The 23,258-nt window shown below is 39.6% G+C and overlaps 2 protein-coding genes across 3 annotated transcripts in view; both read right to left on the minus strand.

The window, feature by feature from the left end:
- LOC307033208 (uncharacterized protein) overlaps positions 1–23,258 on the minus strand; it is a 234,840-nt gene that overhangs the window by 208,933 nt on the left and 2,649 nt on the right. Inside the window, exon 2 of one of the 2 annotated variants that reach the window (XM_079671594.1) lies at positions 5,796–10,733. In XM_079671594.1, coding sequence (XP_079527720.1) covers positions 8,036–9,328 — 1,293 coding nt within the window. In that variant the 5' untranslated portion in view covers positions 9,329–10,733 and the 3' untranslated portion in view covers positions 5,796–8,035. Of the gene's footprint in view, positions 1–5,795; positions 19,085–23,258 lie in introns of those variants that run through there. The other variant, XM_079671593.1, reaches the window with a different exon arrangement.
- On the minus strand, positions 20,601–22,134 carry LOC307032955 (zinc finger BED domain-containing protein 5-like; the record flags this gene model as incomplete). The annotated part of the gene is made up of 2 exons (XM_079671227.1): positions 20,601–21,288; positions 21,470–22,134. 2 exons carry the CDS (start codon positions 22,132–22,134, stop codon positions 20,601–20,603), a joined length of 1,353 nt encoding a protein of 450 aa, XP_079527353.1.

Here is a 23,258-nt window from a genome sequence, read left to right on the forward strand (position 1 = left end):
AACCTTGGCCAAAACAATAAACAGTTCAACATAAAGTGCCAGTTGCACCAACAACATAATAAATAGTTCAACATAAAGTGTACTGTACCATTTAAAATACAATAAAAAAGTGCCAGTGATTGACCTCAATCCCTCCTATTCTTCCAATATCCTGATGAAAAATAAAATCTCTCTGTTGCATAGGCCACTGTTTGATCAACGCGAATTGGGTGTGGGTCCTTGTACTCCGAGTCGGGCTAACGTCCACGCTAGCTTCCACGCTAGCTGCTATAGGTTTTGCATTGAGGTGATACTTGAGGCTTGATGTGCTGCGGTGATATGCAAATTCCTTTTTGCATAATTTGCAAACAACCGTGCTCTTATCGATGCTTCCATCCGTCCGTTTTTTAAAACAAAATGTCCCATCCACGGGGCCAACCAAAGCGGTCTCATCAGCTTGTTCGTTCATGTTTGACTATTGTTCACTGTGGTTTGTTGTTGTTTGAAGTCATGAACGTTAGTTGGTGCTCCAGTATAATTGGTACCCCTGAAACTCATCCAGTGAGAAACGTTCCGCGGTGCAAAAATAAGTGCGATTAAAATGCGTACATTTTTTTAACGCGTTAATTTTTGTGTAATTAATTAATCTTAATTAACGCGTTAAAGTCCCGGCCCTAATATATATAGCACCAAATTGCAAATAATCTTTTTTTTTCACATTGAACATGTGCTCTTTTATTGAATAAACTAAACGCTTTCATTTTAAGTTGTGAGTTTAGTGTTTTTGACCCTAAGAAACACTGATGCATTAATCAATAACAATAATCCACAACTCCTCTTTCTGCTCCAGAGGATTTAAAAAAAAAGATATCCCAATGCCACAAAAATGCATCTGTGACGTGGTTGAAATCTTGTCTCCAGAAAACAAAAAACTGAAACAAGGGGTATCAGTGACTGTGTGTTTGATGTGGCTCTTTGCAGTAACATAGAACAAATGTGGCTCTTAACCTCTGACTGGTTGGCCACCCCTGCACTAAGCGATGCAGAGAGCATATGAAGTAAATGTACACAACGTATGGGCATAGATATCTCTCATAATTATTTGTGTGTAAATATGTGATTTGTAAATGTAAAACACCATCCACAAATGCATTTAAAAGATTTGCGAACTCACAAATAAATGTGCAAGTGTAAAACGGATCTGCAAATACGCTTAATATTTTCACAAATAAAAAAAAGATCTGTTAATATCTCTTTAACATTTACAACTTTCGATCAGGCATTTGTGAATCCATTTTGTATTTGTCGACCATGAATACATCCATGCCAAAAATGCGCTTGCGGATCTCAAATCTCTGCACGTGGATCTCACATTTCTGCTTGTGGATCGTCTTTTTACACACACGGAATTTTGAGACATATTTTTCGCCGGTCTCGTGTCACTCGGTTATTGTCGGAAACCACGTGATGGCCTGCTGATGAAGACATTTTCGCATGATTTCAAAGTAAGAGCATAATGCTCTGTTTTTTTTATAATGAACAGCGGAACGTTAGATGCATTCTTTATCATCATCATGTTATAGTGATAGTTAGTTTGTGTTAGTTTATTGGTTCAATATAGCATATATCGAGCACTTTTGTTGATGTTGAAGTACAGGCTATAGCCTACGTCACTTTTGGATCCCGGGGGGAGCAGCTGGCAGCGAAGCAGCCCAGATAAAACTCTTTCTTCATTGTTTGTTGTGTATTCAGTCAAGCGGGTCAAAGTTAAAAGCACTTCACATCGTATTAATCGTCCTAATTTTACCTTACCAGTGCAGTAATAAAGTAATCTGTAGAAAAGCACCGTATTTAGGTCAGCCTTCATAGTGGCTACATTAAATGTTATAATATTCATCGTGTCCTTTCTACTGAATATGCATATATTCCTGTCTATTGCTTTCATTTGTATTTAATGTTATTGTGTTTATAGCTACTTGTTACTAGGAGAAAGTTAACACAGAAAAGCTGCCGTTGCAGGAAAGACGGCCGGCAAAAATCACTGACTGTGTGAACGTGAACATAAATAGAATATCACCTCCCATCTTCAGAGCAATCTGACTATTATAACATTAGCGTGAAGAAAGCTTACTTAAATATCTGCCACAACATAGGTAACCGGATCAGATTAACATTAAGTACAGTCCGAGGCATATCACATCATAATGTATCATATATTTCCTTATCTGAGTCAGCTGAGTCGTATCTGGCCGTCCAACACTCACAGTGTCACATAGCTACTGTATGCAGAAGTATTATTTTAAGCAACTGAAAGCAATTCTAGAACCCTGAAGCCAGGAGAGACTGAAAAGAGTCAAGGGGAGCTTATAAAAGTTAACAGCATTTAATTACACAAAAGATGCGGTGGTGTACAAAATGAAATGTGCGAGTGGAGGCGCTCTCCACATCCGACCGGTCAGTTCAGGTCAGGGGGTCGAAGAGATCAATTCTTGGCTTGCTCTTCCTGTTGTCATCTGAGGTCTTCTCCTATTGGCCTGCGTTGTCGGGGGGCGGGTCCAATGCAATTCCTGCCTTTTTCTGTAGCTAAATTGCATCATTCTGGCGTCTGTGGTTATTTAAACATTCCCTGCTACACATTATTCAGCGTCAATAAATGAGTGCTAATCCCAGTGTGCTCAGTGTACAACATCACATGTCATTTCACCTTGGTTCAAGGTTTGAAATCGTATGATTCCGCCAGATGCTAAATGCTAACCAGAAGTGACGAATTTTCAGAATAAAAGTGTTAAGCTAATAGTGAGAACTTCCGGTTTTTCAGAATAAAACCGATTTAAATCAAATAGTGTATTTAATTCAAATTACGCCATATCAACATTAATTTTAATTTCTAACAATCCCTCCTTACATACCATTTAAGGTATGTAAATAATATTGAAATCAATGCGTTCTTCATCCGAACATTGCATGGTACATAACTCATAAAAGTAAAAAATACAAATAAGAATACATATTTATCATAAATATAAAGTTTTCATTTGTGCATAACTTCTATCTTAAACCTTTAATGTCACTTCGCAAAATAGCAGCAATTAGCTTGGTATGGAAAATGTCTAACGCCCTCCTTTCACATCATAAATCATCTTCATACTGTATCTGGTGTAAAGGCACTTGTTCCTTTACAAAGTATAAGAAGGATTAAACTATCTAAAAATAGCTAAATATTACTCTTTATTTAAACAAGTCTAGCGCCATTCTATCGGTCTGTTTTTATCTAACTGTTTGTGTCATCCTTTTACTGTGTCTCTGGTGCAATTTACGAATCTCTGCTGGCTCCAGTAGATATAGTTCTCTCCATCCACATTCTTGTTGGTTCTGGGACAGAGGAATAATAATTCAGAACCTGCTGATATTTGAATCTTACTACTTGGCATATGTTACAAACAAAAAACATCTTCTTGGTGAACTAAATAAAATCCTTGTAATCTTTCTCAAATCTAATATAACAATTAACTATTCCTGTTTTTGGTAAAAACACACTAACGTTATGTAATACAATTTCATTATGATTCAAAAACAACTAAAGTCATGATGATGTCAGAGTGAATGATTTCCTGAGTGTGTCTGTCCTGTAAGGTACGTCATTCTCTGCTTGGATCGTGTGCAGAAATCCCATCGATTGCACCTGGCAATACGGCTTCTACCTATCTATTATTAAGCTGAAAAATGAATACAGAAATCCAACATACTGTCATCAAATGTCTTTCTATTATGAATTTAAATTAAATGTATATCCCCATAATGATAATAATGACCTAAACAATAAAGTCTATGTCCTTTACTTCTTTTACCAGGCTAGTTACAAAATGTTGTCAAAATTAAATTCTGTCTCATTACATTACTATGTTTTAGCTTAACTGTAATATGTTCTTTCTACATTTCAAACCTCAGGTGCTTTAATATCTGTTGAAATATTACAAAATTGTTTCATTATCACAGGTCAACTTCTTCGGTATTCCATTCTGGAATTAGATCTCTCACAGTAGCCCCTTGGCCACTGATTCTGCATCTGTGTTACCGGTTATAACTCAATCAATATTAGAAACATGTCAACATTCACCAAACAGTATATTATCCCTAGATATGGAGCAGGTTAATCCTAAAACTATCTTCAATGCTCAGTTTGAACATCTGGGTTGGGGCGGAAAGTTTCTTTCAATCCTTAAAGAAAAAAATTAAATTGTGCATTTTACATTTACATGTTGACATTATACATTATACAGACTCCCCCCTATTTACACATGAACTCATGTGTAACAAAATCCTGTAATGGGGAGGGGGAAAACACTTTCAGGTAAATATTGGTTAGGGACATAACGAACATTGTTTACAATTTTAGATCCATTATTATTATTTCCACAGTAAACACTTCAGTGAAAATAAGTGTTTCTCTCCGTCTTTCATGGCCCAAAAGAAACAGAATCTTCAGATTTTAGATTGAGTTTTACATTTGCAAACCGCCAACTCCTGTGGGAATAAAATATCATCAAGTAGATTAGAAACGTGTCCGGTTTCCCCTTTTTATGGAATATTTAGGAAACCTCTCGTTTCCCTTGGAGCTCCAAAATAATATGTTAGTCCAAAAACATGCTTGGTTAGTTATTGTTTTAGAATCATGCAGTTACACTGATCACATGCCGGCATTCATTCACACTCACACTATCTGGTTGTCAAGTCAGGTTTGGTTTGGTGACTGACCCCAGGGTCAGTCATTGACAGTGATTTTGTCACACTGTCAGTCAGGGTCAAAGGTAATTTGGTCTCAGTCTTTCGGCCATGTCGTGCTCTGCAGAGTCTTTTCAGAGGTATTTCAGCATAGGCGGGTTCCCTTTATCTACAAAAATATGTCATATGTGGAGCGCCATTCCTTATTCATTCACAATTTCAACTATGATTTTCAAGATGGTTCTAACTTTCCTTTTGGACTTCTGCCTCCCATCTTTCCTGAAACTTGGTACAAAACTCACTTCCTTATAGTACTACTGATACTGCAATTCATTTACACCTAATTAGTATTACAATGTCTAATAGATCTAATTCAGAAACTTGTGTACATAACTATTATCTTGAGTCAAACCATTACTAGGATCTGTGTAGCTCTGCTATGTATTTCATAGCTCATCTATCTTCAATTCTGGTCCACTTAAAAAACAACGTTAAACTCTTTAGCAGTGTGTGGAACCTTGGGTGTCCGAACATGTAACAATTACTCCCTCCTTTATCAAGGATTTTAAAACAGAAGTCATTTCATATTTCCATCTGAAAGCCCTCCTATGGTAATAAGTATGCTACAATGGAGAAATCAACACTTCAGATTGGAATACTATATTTGGCTTGGCACGAGCTCTTCCTTTAACATGATCCATACAAATACAGATGTGTCTTATAGAGTGGTTCCTAAAACTATCCTTTTAATGGTGATCAATATTGTAACAAATGAGATCACACGTGAATAAAAATCTCTAAAAGAATAATTTGTTAACATGATGAAAAGATTGAAGCATATGGTTCTACTCTGTACTCCACAACACCCACTGCTTAAAGTGGAGTGAATATTTCCATCATGTCTCCTTCAGTGTGATTTTCTCAATTTACTTTAATGGTTTCCTCTTTACTGCTATTTTTAATTTACCAATTGATTAATTCATGGTTAATAAATCTGTTTGTCTTTACGTATTTATCAAGTGAATTCAAGTTATTTAAATGTGGTCTCTTTTATGTGCGTTTGTGAACAAATGTGTGTTTATGTGTAAACTCACTCATTCCCGTTCTCCTTTTCTCCTCCTCTGGTTGTCTCAAGCCGTGACCCCGGCCTCCTCACTTCTAATCGACCATGCCAACTCCTCTGATTCTGTCTTCTCTTCAGTCCATCAGCTCTTGAATCCATCCGCTGTAACTCTTTTAGGCAGCCTTTGGCCCAGTCACATCTGCAGCACACAACATGCCACTGTTCTTGCACTGCTTTTTATATGTCATCTCCTCCTTTACAGTCTCTTTGCTGTTTATATGGAGGGCGGATTCTGCTCTCAAGTTTCACACTTTGCTCTTGCCAAATCTCGTGGCTCAGCTTGGAACTTCATGCCCGGTCTGAGGGACTGATGAGAGTATCTCTGTATGTCAGCAAGCCGTTTGGTTCTGGATGCCTCAGGTGGAGATAGTTCTGGCTGCAGTTATGTTGTTGTTGTTGTTGTTTCAGCTCTGGTTCTCTGTCTGTTTGATGGAGAAGGAGGAGTCTCCTGTTGGGTTAGGTCTTTTGTCTGCTTGGCGGGACGGGGTCGTAGCCTTTCTGACTCAGAGGGGGAGTCCAGGTCTCGGGACGCATTATCTATAAGAAATCTAGCACACTGAGGTTAAATAAATCGAACCCTTTCCACTCTGTCTCTTTCTAATCATACTATCCGTCTTAGTTGTTAAATGCCATCTAAACAACACAATGAATGTCTACTAATGATATTACAAATACTCCCTCTAAAAATTGTTTCATCCATTGCTACATATTTACCCAACCTGACTCTTTCAGGAAACCATTTTCTCCTATAAATTGAAACACCTGTTTCAAGCATCACATATTTCACACACTACGAAAGAACATCTCCATATTTTCTCCAATATTTTAAATCCCACTCTTACTTAGAACAATAGTAAACCTGCAGAGCACACTAATCAGATCACAGTAATATAATTTGACTCAAGTGTAGGCCTATGTCTACTTTCCATTATACTTATTACTTTTAGTGAACATTTATTTATATTGTCTAAATCCCTTGTCTAGGATGTGCAAACAGTTCGAGTATAAAAATGTGTTTTTCTCTATGTATTTACACTCTACGGATTCTTGAGTTTACTCATCTCCTGGTGCTGTCGTTGTAAAAATGTTCGATTCCTTATTGTTTTGAACCAGTTTTCCAAAATCAGTTCTAACTGCCGTGCCGTTTCTGCAAATGTAGCGGTGCGGCTACACACTGTGTAAGTGGGTGCCAACTAGGGGTGCAACAACTAATCGACTTAATCGATTAAAATCGATTACCAAATTAGTTGGCAACTAATTCAGTCGTCGATTCGTTTGTGTCGTCATCACATGTGTTCTGCACCCCGTTAAGCTCCAACGTTATTGCTCTTTTTTATCGGTACAGGAGACATTTAAAACATATGTCATATGTATTATTGCTACATAAACATTATATCGCAGTCTTAGTGTCGCCAACTCCTTTTCTAATATGCAATATGACTACAAAATGCGTCTATAATGTATTTTCGATCTTCCCAATTCAGACGAGAGATCTCTCCCCCGCCTGCTTGCGAGGGGGCGGGGCAGTTTAGACACACACGCAGCTGCTACATGCATGCAACACACAAGGAGGAGATGGCGGAGAGAACGCGCTCCGAGGTGTGGTTAATCTTTAGCCGTTTCGATGTGGACAATGCTCGTTACCAAAAGTGCAATAACAGTTTATCATATAAGGGCAGTAGCACGAGCAATTTGTCTAAACATTTAGCAAAAGTGCTCCACATCCAGACGGAGAAATGCACCGGGTTCGATTGTCTTTCTAGTAGCTCTGTAGCCCCCCCATCCACGAGTAACGTTTCCACGTCAGGTGTTATGTATGCGAGCAGCAACACACATAGTTAACTCAGTTGAAAAAACATAGGTTAATGATTAGAGGTAACTGAGTTATGTATTTTGTTAAAGTTTCAGCTATTCTGTTTACAGTTCTGTCATCGCATTATTTAATATGATTTGTTAAAATATTGTTGTTTCTTTTAATGTGAAATATTATGCATTTAATTAAAATGAAAAGCAATGTTAGTTTTGTTCACAATTTGTTTACCTTATTTCTTGTCAAAAGAACCGTTAATACTATCGTTAAAAGGACCGGATCGATAAGCAGTATCGATATAAGTAGTAGTAAAGTTAAAACCTTAACGATCCGAATAATCGATTAATCGTTTCATTAATCGATAGATTAATCGATTATCAAATTAGTCGTTTGTTTCAGCCCTAGTGCCAACATGTTCCTTTTTTAACTTTGATCCGGAGTGCATCTGCAGTGCGTTCTACAACTTCCCACGGTCCACTCCATACAGGTTGCAACAACTTCATCTTGTGGATTTTTACATTTACCCAATCCCCTGGTCCAACAGAAATATTCGTCATGGCCCTGGCATGTGCTTCCGCCTCAATTTTTCTCATATCTAACATTGGTTCTCCTCTGTATGGTGAGGTGATACCTTGTGGTGGATATTGCTGAGTGGGGCAATCTCTGGCCAGATGTCTACAATCACCACATAGGAAGCAGCCGCCATCTCTTCTTCCTCTTGAGCGTTGCTTTCCTCTCCATTGTCCCTTTTGTTGATGCTGTATGGGAGTGTATACCTGAGCTGGCGGCTGTACTTGTGTAGGAAGATACACAGGTATTTGCTGTTGCTGGAATTGTGTGGGAAGATACTGCGGTGCTTGTGGCTGTACTTGCGTAGGAAGATACACAGGTGTCTGCTGTTGAAGATACTGCTGTGCTTGTGGCTGTACTTGCGTAGGAAGATACACAGGTATCTGCTGAACTTGGTTTTGTGGACATACACTTCCTCCTCCGCTTTGTTGGTTCTGCATTTGATTCGCTGGTTCTTCCTGAGTTTGAACTGTTGGAGGTGTCCACCCTGCCTTCTCTGCTAGTATGGCCATCTGATTAGCTTCAGTATCTTTCTCAGCCACCTGCATCTTCAAAAGTATTTTTTCCAGTTTCTTTGTTTCTTCATCATCTTCCTTTGTTATTTCCTGGCATTTGATGTCATGGTGAAAGAGATGTAGTCTCCATTCTTCTGGGATTTTAGCTTCTAACCCCACAACATCTCTAAGGCGTGCCTGCACTGATTGTGGAAGGGCTTTAATGACCGCTTCCTTCCACAGCATTGTGACAGCCGGTGAAACGTCATGTCGTTCTCCAGTACAGTCCTCCCACACTCCTTCACATCTCTTCAGGAAGGCATGTATGTTTTCCTCCGTGCCTTTCCTCAGGCCGGTGAGGGCATGTAAACTGCGTGTTGTCGGGTAGATGTGACGAATAGCAGCCCAATAATTCGACCTGATGTAGATGAATGAAGTGTCATCTGGGTCGTGCGTGCAATTGGCCTCGGAATCTACTGCTCTTGCTTCCAGTCGTCCTTCAATCCGTCCGAGCAGGGCCCTCATGTCTCCCAAGCACAGGTGGTCTTGGGCTGTGTATCTCTCCAGATCAGTCACCCACTTCTGACCTCCTTTCGTGAGTGGAGGTAGTTTTGCCACTAATGCTTCCATGTCCCTGTGAGTCCATGGTTGGTATTGAATCCTCCTCTTCCAGCCGCTATCAATGGCATGGAGGTATGTGCACCAGTCTTGGATCTTTTAGTTTTCTTGGTTCTTCTCGTTTTGGGGCAGTTCTTCCATTCTTCTGTTGGTCTCCTCTTCCATTCTTCTGCTGAGTTCTACCACATGTAAGCTGTTTGTCAATCCTTGGCTGGCATCTTCCAGATGGAATACCAGACTTGCAACCATAGCTTTTCTTTTTTCAGCTCTGTTCATAGCAATGTTTTCAGGTCCATACCAAGAGGGTTGTCCGGCTTTGATCCATGCTTTTTCCTGTTGTAGGTATTCAGCATTCTCATGTTCAACTACAGCTTTTCTATGGGCTTCCGTTGGTCCAGGCTGATCATCTGCTGGAATCAATCCTCTCGTTTGCCACTGTTCTAACAGTTTCTCCATTTGGTTCCATGTCTTCTGTCTTTTACTTGAAACTGTTAAAGCATCTGATCTGATTTTTACCCTTTCCTTGATATCTGCAGTTGAGCCTGGCTCTGCGACTGGTCTCAACTTGGTGTCTTTTGGCGACATGTTTAAGTACTTGGATAATATTATTAAGTTATCAAAGATGAAAAACTAATCCTCTGAATAGTACCTTTGTATTCTTTACAAAGATATCCTATGTCACCTGAACTTAACTTTAAAATCTGGTTGTTGTTTTTTTTGTTTGTTTTTTTCAAATCAAAATTAAAATTAATTAATCAAAATTAGACAAATTAAATTAACATTTTGAAATTATGCAAATTTTTAAATCTGAATAAAGAAATAAAAATGAACAGGAGTTGACTTAGTAATATGAAAATAGGAATATGGTGCAAATCCAAATAAACCGTGTACAGTGTATACTCAAGTTTATGAAATTATGCAAATGTCATAAAATGAGTCAACTACAATACTTCAATTCAAAGAAACCACCTGTAATCTTTATCTGTGTGGTGAAGAATGTATTAACTGTAATACTTATTATGTCCGCTAGGGGACCTTTTTTATTTTTGAACTCCTCTCAAATGTATCAACTAGTACTTCCGGTTCATAAACCTACTTCCTTTTTATTTCCCCAAAATAATAAAGTTCAAATGACTTTCTTTGAAAAGCATGAAAAACAAAACAACTCAATCTTCTCTCAACGTTCATCTACACCATCCCTGTGTATTTAATCAGTAATTACCAGTTGTATCTTCACTCAAACTTCATCATCTAGTAATGCCAACTGGCTAGCTAACTAGCTTAGCAGTATAGCATAAACCTCATGTGACCGGGGGAAGGGGAACACTCAACATGTGCAGATTAAAACCACACTGCTTGACAATACAAAACAACACAATCTTCATTTATCTTAGCTCTAAATTCTATAGATGCTGACCTTTGTTAAATATGTTCTTTATTCTCGCGTCCAGGAGAGAAGCTTTAAAATGAGACTAAATGGAGTCTCTGAAAAGATTCAAATGGGATACTTTAATTAAAAAAGGCGCGGTAGTGTTACAGACAGAATATTGTTCAGGCAGAAAACAGCTGTGATCTGGTTCTCCTGAGCAAGAAGAGAAGCGCGAATCCCCCGTTCGGTGCCGTTATATATCCTCTGCTGGCTCCTCCCCGCCAGCCGGCTCGCCTCGCCTCTAATGTCCGTTGCATTTAAACAGAGGATTGGTACTTTTCACCTTTAACATATGCTTAACACGCCTTTTCTCCTCTTATTCTCTTTCATCACTTTTCATGTAACACATTCTAAACGCTGTAATCAATACTCTAAAACATACAGAAAATGCTTCACGGCTGGTTTGGTTTCCGGTCATTCCGGATGTTGTCACATGCTACTCTCGTCTGTAAACAATAGTGTATTCAAATAAACTGTACCTTCTTTTAATATTCAGCATGGTAGTATCTCGACATCTATAGTTGTAGTGTTAAATCAGTAGGTTTCAGTTTGCACCACTCCATGTCATTTCGCTACTCAATTCACCTCTTTAGGAAATCGTATATTAGCCACATGCTAAATGCTAACCGTAGATGAAGGATTTTCAGAATAAAAGCTTAACTGCTTGTGCACAAGAATTTCTGGTTTTTCAGTATAAAAGAGTGTTTAAACTGACAGTATGTTTAAGCTACATTATACCATCAAAACATTGATTTTAAATTTCTAACAGTCCCTCCTTACACACCTAAAAGGTGTGTATAATACTGAAATCAATGAGTTCTTCATCTGAACTTCGCATAGTGCATATCTCATATTACAAACATACAATCTAAATGGAATGGTTCAATAGGCTTAATTTTACAAAAATACAAAATAAATTATTTGCCTGGTTCAAACCTAAAAGTTGTCCCTTGTGTATAACTTCTAGTGTTTGCATTCAATATTATTCTTCAAAATAGCAGCAATGGCTTGGTATCAGAACATTTCTTCTTTCCTCCTTTCACAGAAACCGTTCTCATACCACGCTCAGTGTTAAGGCACTTGTTTTTACAAATTGAAAAGAAACAAACCATTTTAGAATAGCAATGATTTATACAACATGAAATCTACCATATTAGAATAGTATAAAATAATAAAGTCAAATAAAATGGACTATCTTAGAATAGTGTAAAAATTAATTGGAATAATAAAAATATACTATCTTGGAATAGTATGAAGTAAATTGAAATGGATTCACTCCATTTTAATTTTGCTCACTTCTTCACATGATATCATTTAAAGAATCACATCGGCTGGACATTCATTGATCAATCTCATCTCCGAACATCCATATCATTTAAACTAACTCATCATTGTCATCAACATCTGTATACGGGGGTGGGTCGTCTTGTTCTGCTAGCATTTGTAACTGTCTCCTCATGAGAAATTTACCCTCCCTCCTTTCATACCATTTAAGGTATGAAAGTAATATGTTCTCTAGAAGGGGCCGTTGTGCGTTCTACTCTGGGGTACGGCTTTCTAGACAGTCATTTCTGGGAGAAGATTTTGGTCAGTTACAACAGTTGTAGAATTTCATCACTTAAAAGTTCCTACTCAGTAACTTTGGGTGGTCTGTTCTAATGCAGTGATAAAGTCCTTGAAATGGTGTGAGAACCAGTGGAATATCAATAACGCATTATACTAATTTATTTTCAATTATGGTCTACTTAAATAGCTATGCTAACCCCTTTAACAGTGTGTGGAACCTTGGGTGCCCGAGCATGTGATAATTACTCCCTCCTTTAACAAGGACTTTAAAACAGAAGTCATTTCATTAATGGTTTGTAGTTCAATTCCGTAATTTACACTTATGGCAGACATGTTTCTCCCTTAAATAACATCTCTAAATGTCAGGTCATCTGGTGAATGGATGACCATTAGGAGCTGGTGGCGCTTGTCTTTTAAAACTCATACTCTGGTGCCGTGCGCTCCCTCTGAAGCTGCAAGTAAGATTTAAAACATCTGCAGGGTGGGTTGAGCGACCCCTTCTCCCTAAACGATGTTTGTTGTAACAAATATGTACCATCACAATGAGTGCTCCAAGGCCCTGCATGTATTCCTCCCAACTACATTAGTTTTTAAAAAATTAAACTTTGCTATCGCTCTTTGCCCAGTGTCTTTTTAAAACTCTACATCTTGGACGAAAAACAAATGTTATTTCCACCTTAATCTTCCCTCCTGAGGTAATAACCATGCTACAATGGAGAAATCAATGCTTTAGATTGGAATACTATCTTTGGCTTGGTACCAGCTCTACCTTTAACATTTTCCATACAAATAAAGATTTGTCTGCTTTTATAGAGTGGTTACTAAAACCATCCCTTTAAACTGTAGGTCTATACTGTAACAAATTAAATCTTCCCCAAATTCACACATGAATAAAAATCTCTTAAATAATCATTTGTTCATATGATGAAAAGATTGAATAATATGTTCTACCCTCAGTGTGTTTTTAGGGTTATTTAATAGTTTCCTCTTTCTTTCTTTATAAATTCACCAATTGATTAATTCATGGCTAATAAATATTTTTCTTTACGTATTTCTCGTTGGTGAATAAGTGTGTTTATGTGTAAACTCACTCACTCCCGTTTTCCTTCTCTCCCCCTCTGGTTGTCAAGCCACGACCCCCTCACGTTCTGCCTGACCATGCCAACTCCTCCGTCCTTTCCTCTCCTCCGTCCACCTTCTCCTCAGTCCATCCGCTCTTGGATCCTTCCGCTGTAACTCTTTTGAGTGGCCCAACTGCTTTGCATTTCTTCTCCTCCTTTACAGTCTCTACTTTGTTGCGTGGAGGGCGTATTCTGCTCTCATGTCCCACACTCTGCTCTTGTGCCCAAATCTTGTGGCTCAGCTTGGAACTTCATGTCCTGTGGGGGACCGATGAGAGTGTGCCTTTTTATGTCACCTGTAGTTCTGGATTCCTCAGGTGGAGATGGTTCAGCTCTGCTTCTCTGTCTGTTCGATGGAGAAGGAGGAGTCTTCCGTGGTGAGGTCTTTTGTCTGCTTGGAAGTTGGGGTCGTAGCGGTCTGACAGGCGGATAGATAGAGAGAGAGAGAGATCTCTGGACGCATTATCTATAGTTAATTCTAACACACTTGAGGTAAAATAAATCCAACCTTTTCCACTCTATTTTCCTAATAATACTATCTATCTTAGTTGTTAAATGTCATCTAAACACAATTCATGTCTACTAATAATTTTACCATATCCCTAAACATTGCTTTCACCCACTGTAACATGTTTACTCCAATTAACTCTTTCCGGAAACCATTTTCTTCTATAAATTTAAATACCTACATGTTTCAAGCACCACATATTTCACACACTATAAAAGAACGTCTCCATATTTTCTCCATCACTTTAAATCTAACTGTTATCTAGAACCGTAGTAACTTTTGTGACTGGACATATCTGCAATGTCGCCACTATCTGCTGGGGAATCTTGTTCATAGAGTTTGTACATACAAAGCTGTACTTGTGGGTTAGTAGCCTGTGTCTAACAATCATTTTCAATAATTGTGCTTAGGTCACCGATCGGTTGTTCATAGCTTAACAGGGGGTGTTTCTGGTACGGACTAAAACATGGATCCAGTGTATTTAGAGATTCCCCTAATCTGTAAATCCCCATCACTTACATATCCCGATCACTTAAACCCATCTCATCATTTGATACAAGAACTGCATATAGGGGGGGTGAATCATCTTGATTATAACTGCCTCTTGTTTGGGACCGAGTATTTCTAACTCCTCCTCTTGTTGATCAGCTGATCTTTTGGCTCTGGGGATAAGTGAAAGTCTGTGAAACACAGCTGGAGTTTTGTTAGTGATGTGGGCATTCTCTATGAGTGAACTAATGGTTCCATGTTTTACTTGATATTGTACTCCCCTTCCAACCAGAAAGGTGCCAAGTGTAATGAGCACAATCAACAATGCTATTCTGACTCTTATCCCTAGGGGACCCCACAATTGGTTTGGCTTTGTTCTTGTCATCATCTCTATTTTATCCCTGGTTGTGTCCGTTACAGAATTTAAATAATGAGTACAAAAATAACATAAACAATTGGACTCTTTTTCAGATGTAAAACAAAAAATAGGTTTTCACATTAATGTACAATCTATAAAAATCTATAGACAATTTGTCTCTTGAGCTGTTTCTATCTTTATCTTATTTCTATTTATTGTTTTGTTCCAGCTCTGCCAAATCAGTCCTAACTCCCAATAATGTTCTGGAAGTTGCCAGTGAAGGGTGACAATGTGTGAGGTGGTGTCAATTTGCTCCTTTTTCTTTACCTTTTAACCGGAGCGCGTTTGAAGTTCGTTACAACTTTTCACGCTTCCGTCCACCGGGGATGAGCCCACTGTCTTTTGTGAACTTTCACCCTCACCCAATCACCTGGCCGAACAGGAGTCTCTTATGGTGTCTCGTCTGGTATCTCTGTAGTTTTCCTAGCCTGCTGTGTAGACAACTTGCACAATATTACTCAGAGTTCTGACATATTCATCCACTTCTATTTGTCTAATATCTAAAACTGGACCACTCCCTCCTTGGAGAAGGCCCAAGCTTTGGCATACCTCTTGTTGTTATGAGACCTATTGTTGACTACATGTTATTATTTATTAACTACAACGTCACTGAAATCAACATATCTGTATAATCATGACACTCCCTCCTTTGAGCATAAAATGCTCAATTAATATTGCAATGATTACCCTATTCTGAACAGGACATGTAAAACCCATAACGTTGCATTAAATAAATATAACTTCTCCGTGTACCCACAAGGGGTACAAAAATATCGTATGATTTATGGTTTTCTGATGGTATAAATGCATATTCACAAAAAAAAAATCAGCAATTAGCACTTCTAATAGTTTACTTGTTTCAATAATGGCTTTTGTCATGGTATTATGCATCATCGTTGCTGCGAAAAACAATACCCCTGGTGTCGCTAATGCGTCTCAATAATTCTAGGATTAGAGGATTGGTTGACACTGCTGAACTAACATATGATAAAATAATATTTCTCCAAACTGGAGGGAAAATATGAACTATTCTCACAGAGAGTGACCTGCATGAAGGGCTGGTGCCCCTCACTCAAATGAGATATTGCCTTACGCACTACACTATAAATCAGTAAAGTTACTCAAGAATAAATAAATAAAGACTGATTCTTGAAACTGTTGTAAAAACCCTACAACTTCTTCATCCAAGCTCTCAATCAGTGTTATGTTATTTAATCTGCAGCTCACGCCTTAAAACAGATACTTCAGACCGATTATAAAATTGTGTTTATGAGAAAAATGTAATCTGACTCCATAAATCACATATTTTTTTGATTAAAAACTGCACTTCTGGCTAACAATAAATGAAGTTCCCCTTTAAACACAGCCTCGGTCTTCTGACGGGGTCTATCTATGTACTGGCCGGAAAATGTTGGGCCAGTCTCTGTCGCTCCGTCACTGTTCTCCTGCTAATAGTCCCTCTCTAGTTCAGCTGGGTTCTTGTTGACTTCTTCACTGGTTTGAGACAAGCGACCCTATCGGATACCTCCCTTTGTAGCCAGACTTCACCACAGCAGAATCGAGTTTCTGTTTTCAGGTCTGGACAGCTTCACGTCAGGTGTATCGCCGCCCCTTGCATATTTTGGGTGGAAGCCCGTCTTCTTGACCTCACTAGTTGTGTGGACACATTAGTTTTCTGTGTGGGGGAACAACATCACTCGTAATGTATTTTCCTTCTCATAATTACAAAAATAGTCTGCTAAATGTTCTACTCTGCTACTTCTAATCTGTGGATGCTCTGTGTAAATGCAATATTCTACTCACTATCTTTTAAATAACATTCAACCTCTCCCTCCTGTGGTGACATATGTGGCTCTATGTAGCTGGATTTCAAAATACTCTAGTGCTGAAGATGCATCACCTGATGTTCTGGTCCTCTAAGCTTCCTCATTGTTGTGGTTGATACCAGGCTGTCTGTGGCATTTGGTTCATGTTTGGAAATCCTGTACGTCTTTGACATCTCTGGGTTGCTTGGTATTTCATATCGTGGTAAATGAGATGTTGTCTCCATTCTTCAATGGGTATAGCGTCTAATGCCACCACATCTCCCAGGCTTGCCTGCACTGATTGGGGAAGGGCGTTATTGACCGCGTTCTTCCACAGCATTACGACAGACGGTGAAACGTCATGTCGTTCTCCAGTGCAGTCCTCCCACACTCCTTAACATCTCTTCAGGAAGGCATACATGTCTTCCCCCGGTTCTTTTCTCAGGCTGTTGAGGGCATGTAAACTCCGTGTTGTTGGGTAGATTTGACGAATGGCAGCCCAATACCTCGACCTGACTTTGTTGAAGAAAATGTAATCTGGAGAGTTGGTGCATTTGGCCTTGGAATCCACTGCTCTTGCCTCTAGTCTTCCTTCTATCCGTTCAAGCAGTGCCCTCATGTCTCCCAAGCACAGGTGGTCTTGGACTGTGTATTTTTCCAGATCATTCACCCACTTCTGACCTCCTTGTTTAAGTGGAGGTAGTTTTGCCGCTAATGCTTCCATGTCTCTGTGAGTCCATGATTGGTATTTCAATCCTCCTTCTCCAGCCGCTATCACCGGTAGCGTGAGTGTTGAGCAGTTCTTGAGTCTTCCAGCTTCAGTTACGGTTGTGGTGTCTGGAGAACCTTCGCCTTCTCTTCTCTTGAGTTGTGCTTCCATACGTTTGCTGAGTTCTTCCATCTTTCTGTTGAGCTCCTCTTCCATTCTTATGCCTAGTTCTTCCAATCTTCTGTTGAGCTCACCAGATAGGAGTCTTACCTCATACTCCAAGTCTTTGACACGTGTAGCTGTGGGGAGACCGTCCAACTCCGATACTCCTCCTAAAACACCTAGAGTTGGAGCTTGTATTGGGGGTTGAAAGAAACTGTATTCTTCTGTCATGTAGGGAGGAGGCGCATCTGTCAGGCTTGGAAGGAGCTTTGAAGGTTGGATTACTGGAGCTTCTTCTGTCTTTTCTTTCTTATCTTCCTTTGCTGTGAGCACTGCTCCTTGAGCCACATACATGCCGTTCGTTGATTCTTGGCTGACATATTTTAGATAGAGTACCAGACTTGTAACTCTAGATTTTCTTTTTTCAGCTCTGTTTATAGCGCTTTTAGCAGGTCCATACCAAGAGGGTTGTCCGGCTTTGATCCATGCTTGTTGTTCTCGCAGGTATTTTCAATTTTCATGGTCAATTACTGCTTTTCTATGGGCTTTCGTTGGTGTTGGTTGATCATCAGCTGGATACAGTCCTCTCGTTTGCCATTGTTCCAACAGTTTCTCCATGTGGTTCCATGTCTTTTGTCTAAGATTTGGAACTGTTAAGCATCTGATCTGATTTGTATCCTTCCCTTGATATCTGCTGTTGAGACTGGCCCTGCGTCTAGTCTCAACTTAGTTTGTTTTGGTGACATGATCTCGAACTATTTATGAACTTATCAAAGATGAAGCACTAATCTTCTGACTAGCACCTTCGTTGCTGTTCGTCCGAACTTTAAATCTTTTTTTTTTTTTTTTTTTGCTCAAGGTTTTATTAAAAAAAAAATGTATTATAGATTTTTTTTTTTTTAAGGTAAAATATTAATAAAGTTAATTAATATATAAAAAATATGCAAAATTAAAATATGAAATGTTAAAATAAAGTTGTAACGTGTATGGTTTTGACTTTGAAATATGAATTTGGTTCAAATCCAAATCTCCTGTGTACAGTGCATACCGAAATGTATGAAATTATGCTAATGTTGCCACTTGTGTTAGCTTCAATAAATTGGTGTTTGAAAAAGTATTATGTAAAGTTTCTTCTCTTATAATTAGAAACCACTTGCAATTCTGTCTTGGGGATCAAGCATGTGTTTATTTATAACACTTAAAATTATACTTCACAATGTTATGGTGTTTCTTCTATTTGGGTAATAATTCGCTACTACCACCAGAGTGTGCTATTTTAATTTCCAGCTTAATCCACTAGGGCAGTGGTTCCCAACCTTTTCCAACTCAGGGCCCACTTTTAAGTCTTACATTTTTTCGAGGCCCACCTTCCCATAAATACAGAGGCCATATAATGCGTTCTCAAAGCACTTTTTTTTATTAAAATTTGAACATAAATGGAGCACTGAATACAAGAGAAACATGTTGGAAGCTCTACAGTCGCTAACACAGCAGTGAGGAGCCACACACACACACACACACACACACACACACACACACACACACACACACACACACACACACACACACACACAAACACACACACTTTCTCTCTTTCGCTTTCTCTCTCTCACACGCACACACTTTCTCTCTCTCTCACTCACTCACTCTCTCACACACACACACATTTATTAAAGCAGCTGTCCATCAACACCACACAGATATCAGAAATGACAAGCAATGGGCTGTCTGTAACCGGCTCATTATCAAATGATTAATAAATTACTATATCCATCAACAATGGAGAAATGCATTCTCATATATAACAATTTGACATCCAAATTATTAAAATTTGAACCTAAATGGAGCACTGAATAGAGGAGAAACATGTTGGAAGCCCACACACACACTTTTTCTCTCTCTCTCACACACACACACACACACACACACACACACACACACACACACACACACACACACACACACACACACACACACACACACACACACACACACACACACACACACACACACACACACACACACACACACACACACACACACACACACACACACACACACACACACACACACACACACACACACACACACACACACACACTTTCTCTCTTTCGCTTTCTCTCTCTCACACGCACACACTTTCTCTCTCTCTCACTCACTCACTCTCTCACACACACACACATTTATTAAAGCAGCTGTCCATCAACACCACACAGATATCAGAAATGACAAGCAATGGGCTGTCTGTAACCGGCTCATTATCAAATGATTAATAAATTACTATATCCATCAACAATGGAGAAATGCATTCTCATATATAACAATTTGACATCCAAATTATTAAAATTTGAACCTAAATGGAGCACTGAATAGAGGAGAAACATGTTGGAAGCCCACACACACACTTTTTCTCACACACACACACACACACACACACACACACACACACACACACACACACACACACACACACACACACACACACACACACACACACACACACACACACACACACACACACACACACACACACACACACACACACACACACACACACACACACACACACACACACACACACACACACACAATTATTAAAGGAGCTGTCCATCAACACCACACAGATATCAGAAATGACAAGCAATGGGCTGTCTGTAACCGGCTAATTATCAAATGATTAATAAATAACTATATCCATCAACAATGGAGAAATGCATTCTCATATATAACAATTTGACATCCAAAATCAAATCAAAACAAAATCCAAATATCAAAAGTAAGCCCATTAAATCGATAGGCCTACAAATAAACACAAATCCGTTGTAAAGATGATGTAAATTCTGCTTGGGCTCATTAATGAAAAATTACACTTTGTATTTTAACATTAAATCATCTGCCTACAAACAAACAAACCAGTGCACAGATAAAGTTCAAAACTATGCATGTAATGTTAAGCCTCGACAGCAGAAAAATATTTACATACAAGTAAAAGCAATACTTGCAACGAAATAAAATTAAAGCTTCTATAAAGCTGCAGTGGATCAGTCCAACAACAGGCCCACAATATGTTGACTCACCTAATGAGACGGCTGGTGTTGCATGGCGGCAACCAGATGTTTGATGTCTGGCACAATGGATGAAAGTTTCAGTCGAAGATCTGGCTCAACATTCAGTTGGTTTCTGTACTTAGTTTTTAATCCCACGAGTGCAGAAAATCCAGTCTCACAGAGGTACGTCGTTTGGAAAGGCATCAGGAATCTCACAGCTCTGTTAGCCAGATCAGGGTACTCAGAAGCAACATGAAGCCTGAAGTTTGTCAGGTGCTTCTGTGAGAAGATCAGCTTCAGCGCGGTGTCACAAGAGAGATCAAGGAGACTGTCTTGCTCTTTTGCACTCAAAGCAGCGAGAGCCTCATCACTGTTGCTGGCGAATGGGTTTTCTATCCAGTTGTACTGCACATCTGGGATGGGGAAGTATGCGCGCAGCTGGGTCCTCAAACCTTGCAGGTGCTCTCTGACAGCGTTGCTCACGGTGATGGGAAGTGGACTCTGTTCCGTTGTCAGAAAATCAGCCATATTTTCAAACGAGTCATAGTTTGACTGCTCGACACGCTTAGCCCACAGCGCCAGCTTTCTTATGGTTGCTTCAACTTTATTCTGGACATTGAATATGTTCACTGTTATCCCTTGAAGACCGAGGTTGAGTCCATTTAAGTGGCTGAAAATATCAGCCAGGTAACCCAACTTAGCCAACCACTCAAAATCCCTGAAGCGGTGTGCGAGTTCAAACGTTGTGTCGAGAAAAAAACACATGCACTTCATCACGCAACTCAAACAGTCGCGTCAGGACTTTGCCTCGGGAGAGCCACCGCACTTCAGTGTGTAACAGTAGCTGGTGATGATCACTGCCCATCTCTCCACATAACACCGCAAATAAACGTGTTTGCAGTGGACGGCTCTTGATGAAGTTGACAGCTTTGACCGCCTCATCTAAAACCGTCTTCAGATCGGGGGGCATTTTCTTTGTAGCAAGTGCTTCACGGTGTATGCTGCAGTGGACAGATGTTGCCCGCGGAGCCACCGCTTTCACACGTCGGACAACCCCGCTGTGCTGTCCCAGCATTGCACGGGCTCCGTCAGTGCTCAATCCAACACATTTGGACCAGTCAATCCCATTGGAAACAATAAAAGTGTTCACAGTGTGAAAAATGGCCTCAGCAGTTGAACGGGTAGGCAGAGGTTTACAAAATAAAAACTCCTCTTTTATCTCGCCACCATTTTCGTATCGCACATAAGCAAGCAGGTTTGCCAGACTTGCGACGTCGGTTGACTCATCCAGTTGGAGCACGTAAAAGCGGCTCTCTTTTACGCTTTGGATCAGCTGCTCCAACACATTATCTGCCATTTCATCAATCCTTCGTTTGACCGTATTATCCGACAATGAAACGAGGTTGATAGGCTGCACTGCCTTCTCTCCCAACATCACCTGAACGATCTGTTTTGCAGCGGGAAGAATTAAATCCTCGCCGATGGTGTGTGGTTTTCCAGCTTTGGCAATGAGTTGGGAGAACCGAAAAGACGCTTCCACAGCATTTGTGTTCTCACAGCCCATATGCTCAATTAACTTCTTTTTGCTCTGATACTCCCTGAGCTTGTTCTGAAAAAAATCCCGCGGCTTGGTCGCATATTGTCCATGTTTTGTCTCGAGGTGACGGCGCAGTTTACATGGCTTCAAGGCTTCGTTTGACAAAGTCTCAAAGCACACGACACACAGCGGTAACGGCTCAGCTTCTGTGCCTGTCCAAAAAAATCCCAGCGCTAAGTACTCAGCACTGTACTTTCTTCGAACTCTTCTTTTTTGTTTGACGGCCAGGAGATCACCGGTCGATTCACTGACAGCCTCTGGTCTCTCTTTCCTTTTAATACTCCCTGTTGCTAGCCAGCTATCCATTTTAATACTCTGCTCTACTCTAACTTAATTACAGTTTACACAATCAGCATCAATCAAGTGCAGAGCTGTCCCGCCGGTCCCGCAGCAAAGTAGTCCGGCCGATTACAACAAATGTTCCTATCTCTCTGCTCGTCACATATCTAATATTTTAAGGAAAAATGCAATGATGAAAAGAATAATTACATTTTTTATATCATTTTAAATATTATTCTGTATATTTTTATCTGATTTCCCCCCCACAAAAATCATACTATTTTGGAAAAGATTTGGCGGCCCACTTGCAATACCTTCGCGGCCCACCAGGGGGCCGCGGCCCCCAGGTTGGGAACCACTGCACTAGGGAATAGCTGTTGCAAAACTGACTCGTTTTTAACAAGGAGAAACTTAGTTTCCTTAAAAATATCTTTAAAATAGGAAGAACATTACACTATGGTTAAACAACACAGCACATAACCGCCAAAACACATTTGCAAACAAGAATATTCACAAAACCGCCAATACACATTTACCAGCAGAAGTACTTCCAATAGTTCTAACTCGAACAAGAAGTATGATGTTCTTTAGAAGATGGCGACTGCCGTGTGGCTCACTGTGAACATGAGGTCAAGACAAGATGGCAACTGGTTTTCCAACCTTTGACCTGAAGAAAAAAGGGATTTGAGAAAACACCTGGAGTTGAAATAATGGTGAGGTGATATTTTGTCTAGTAAATTCAACACACAACACTGTAGTTTAAAATAACATTTCTATTTAGTTTACAATGATAAATGGGCCTTATACCCTTA

This window comes from Notothenia rossii (assembly GCF_949606895.1).
Source record: "Notothenia rossii genome assembly, chromosome: 3".
Classification (NCBI taxonomy): Eukaryota; Metazoa; Chordata; class Actinopteri; order Perciformes; family Nototheniidae; genus Notothenia; species Notothenia rossii.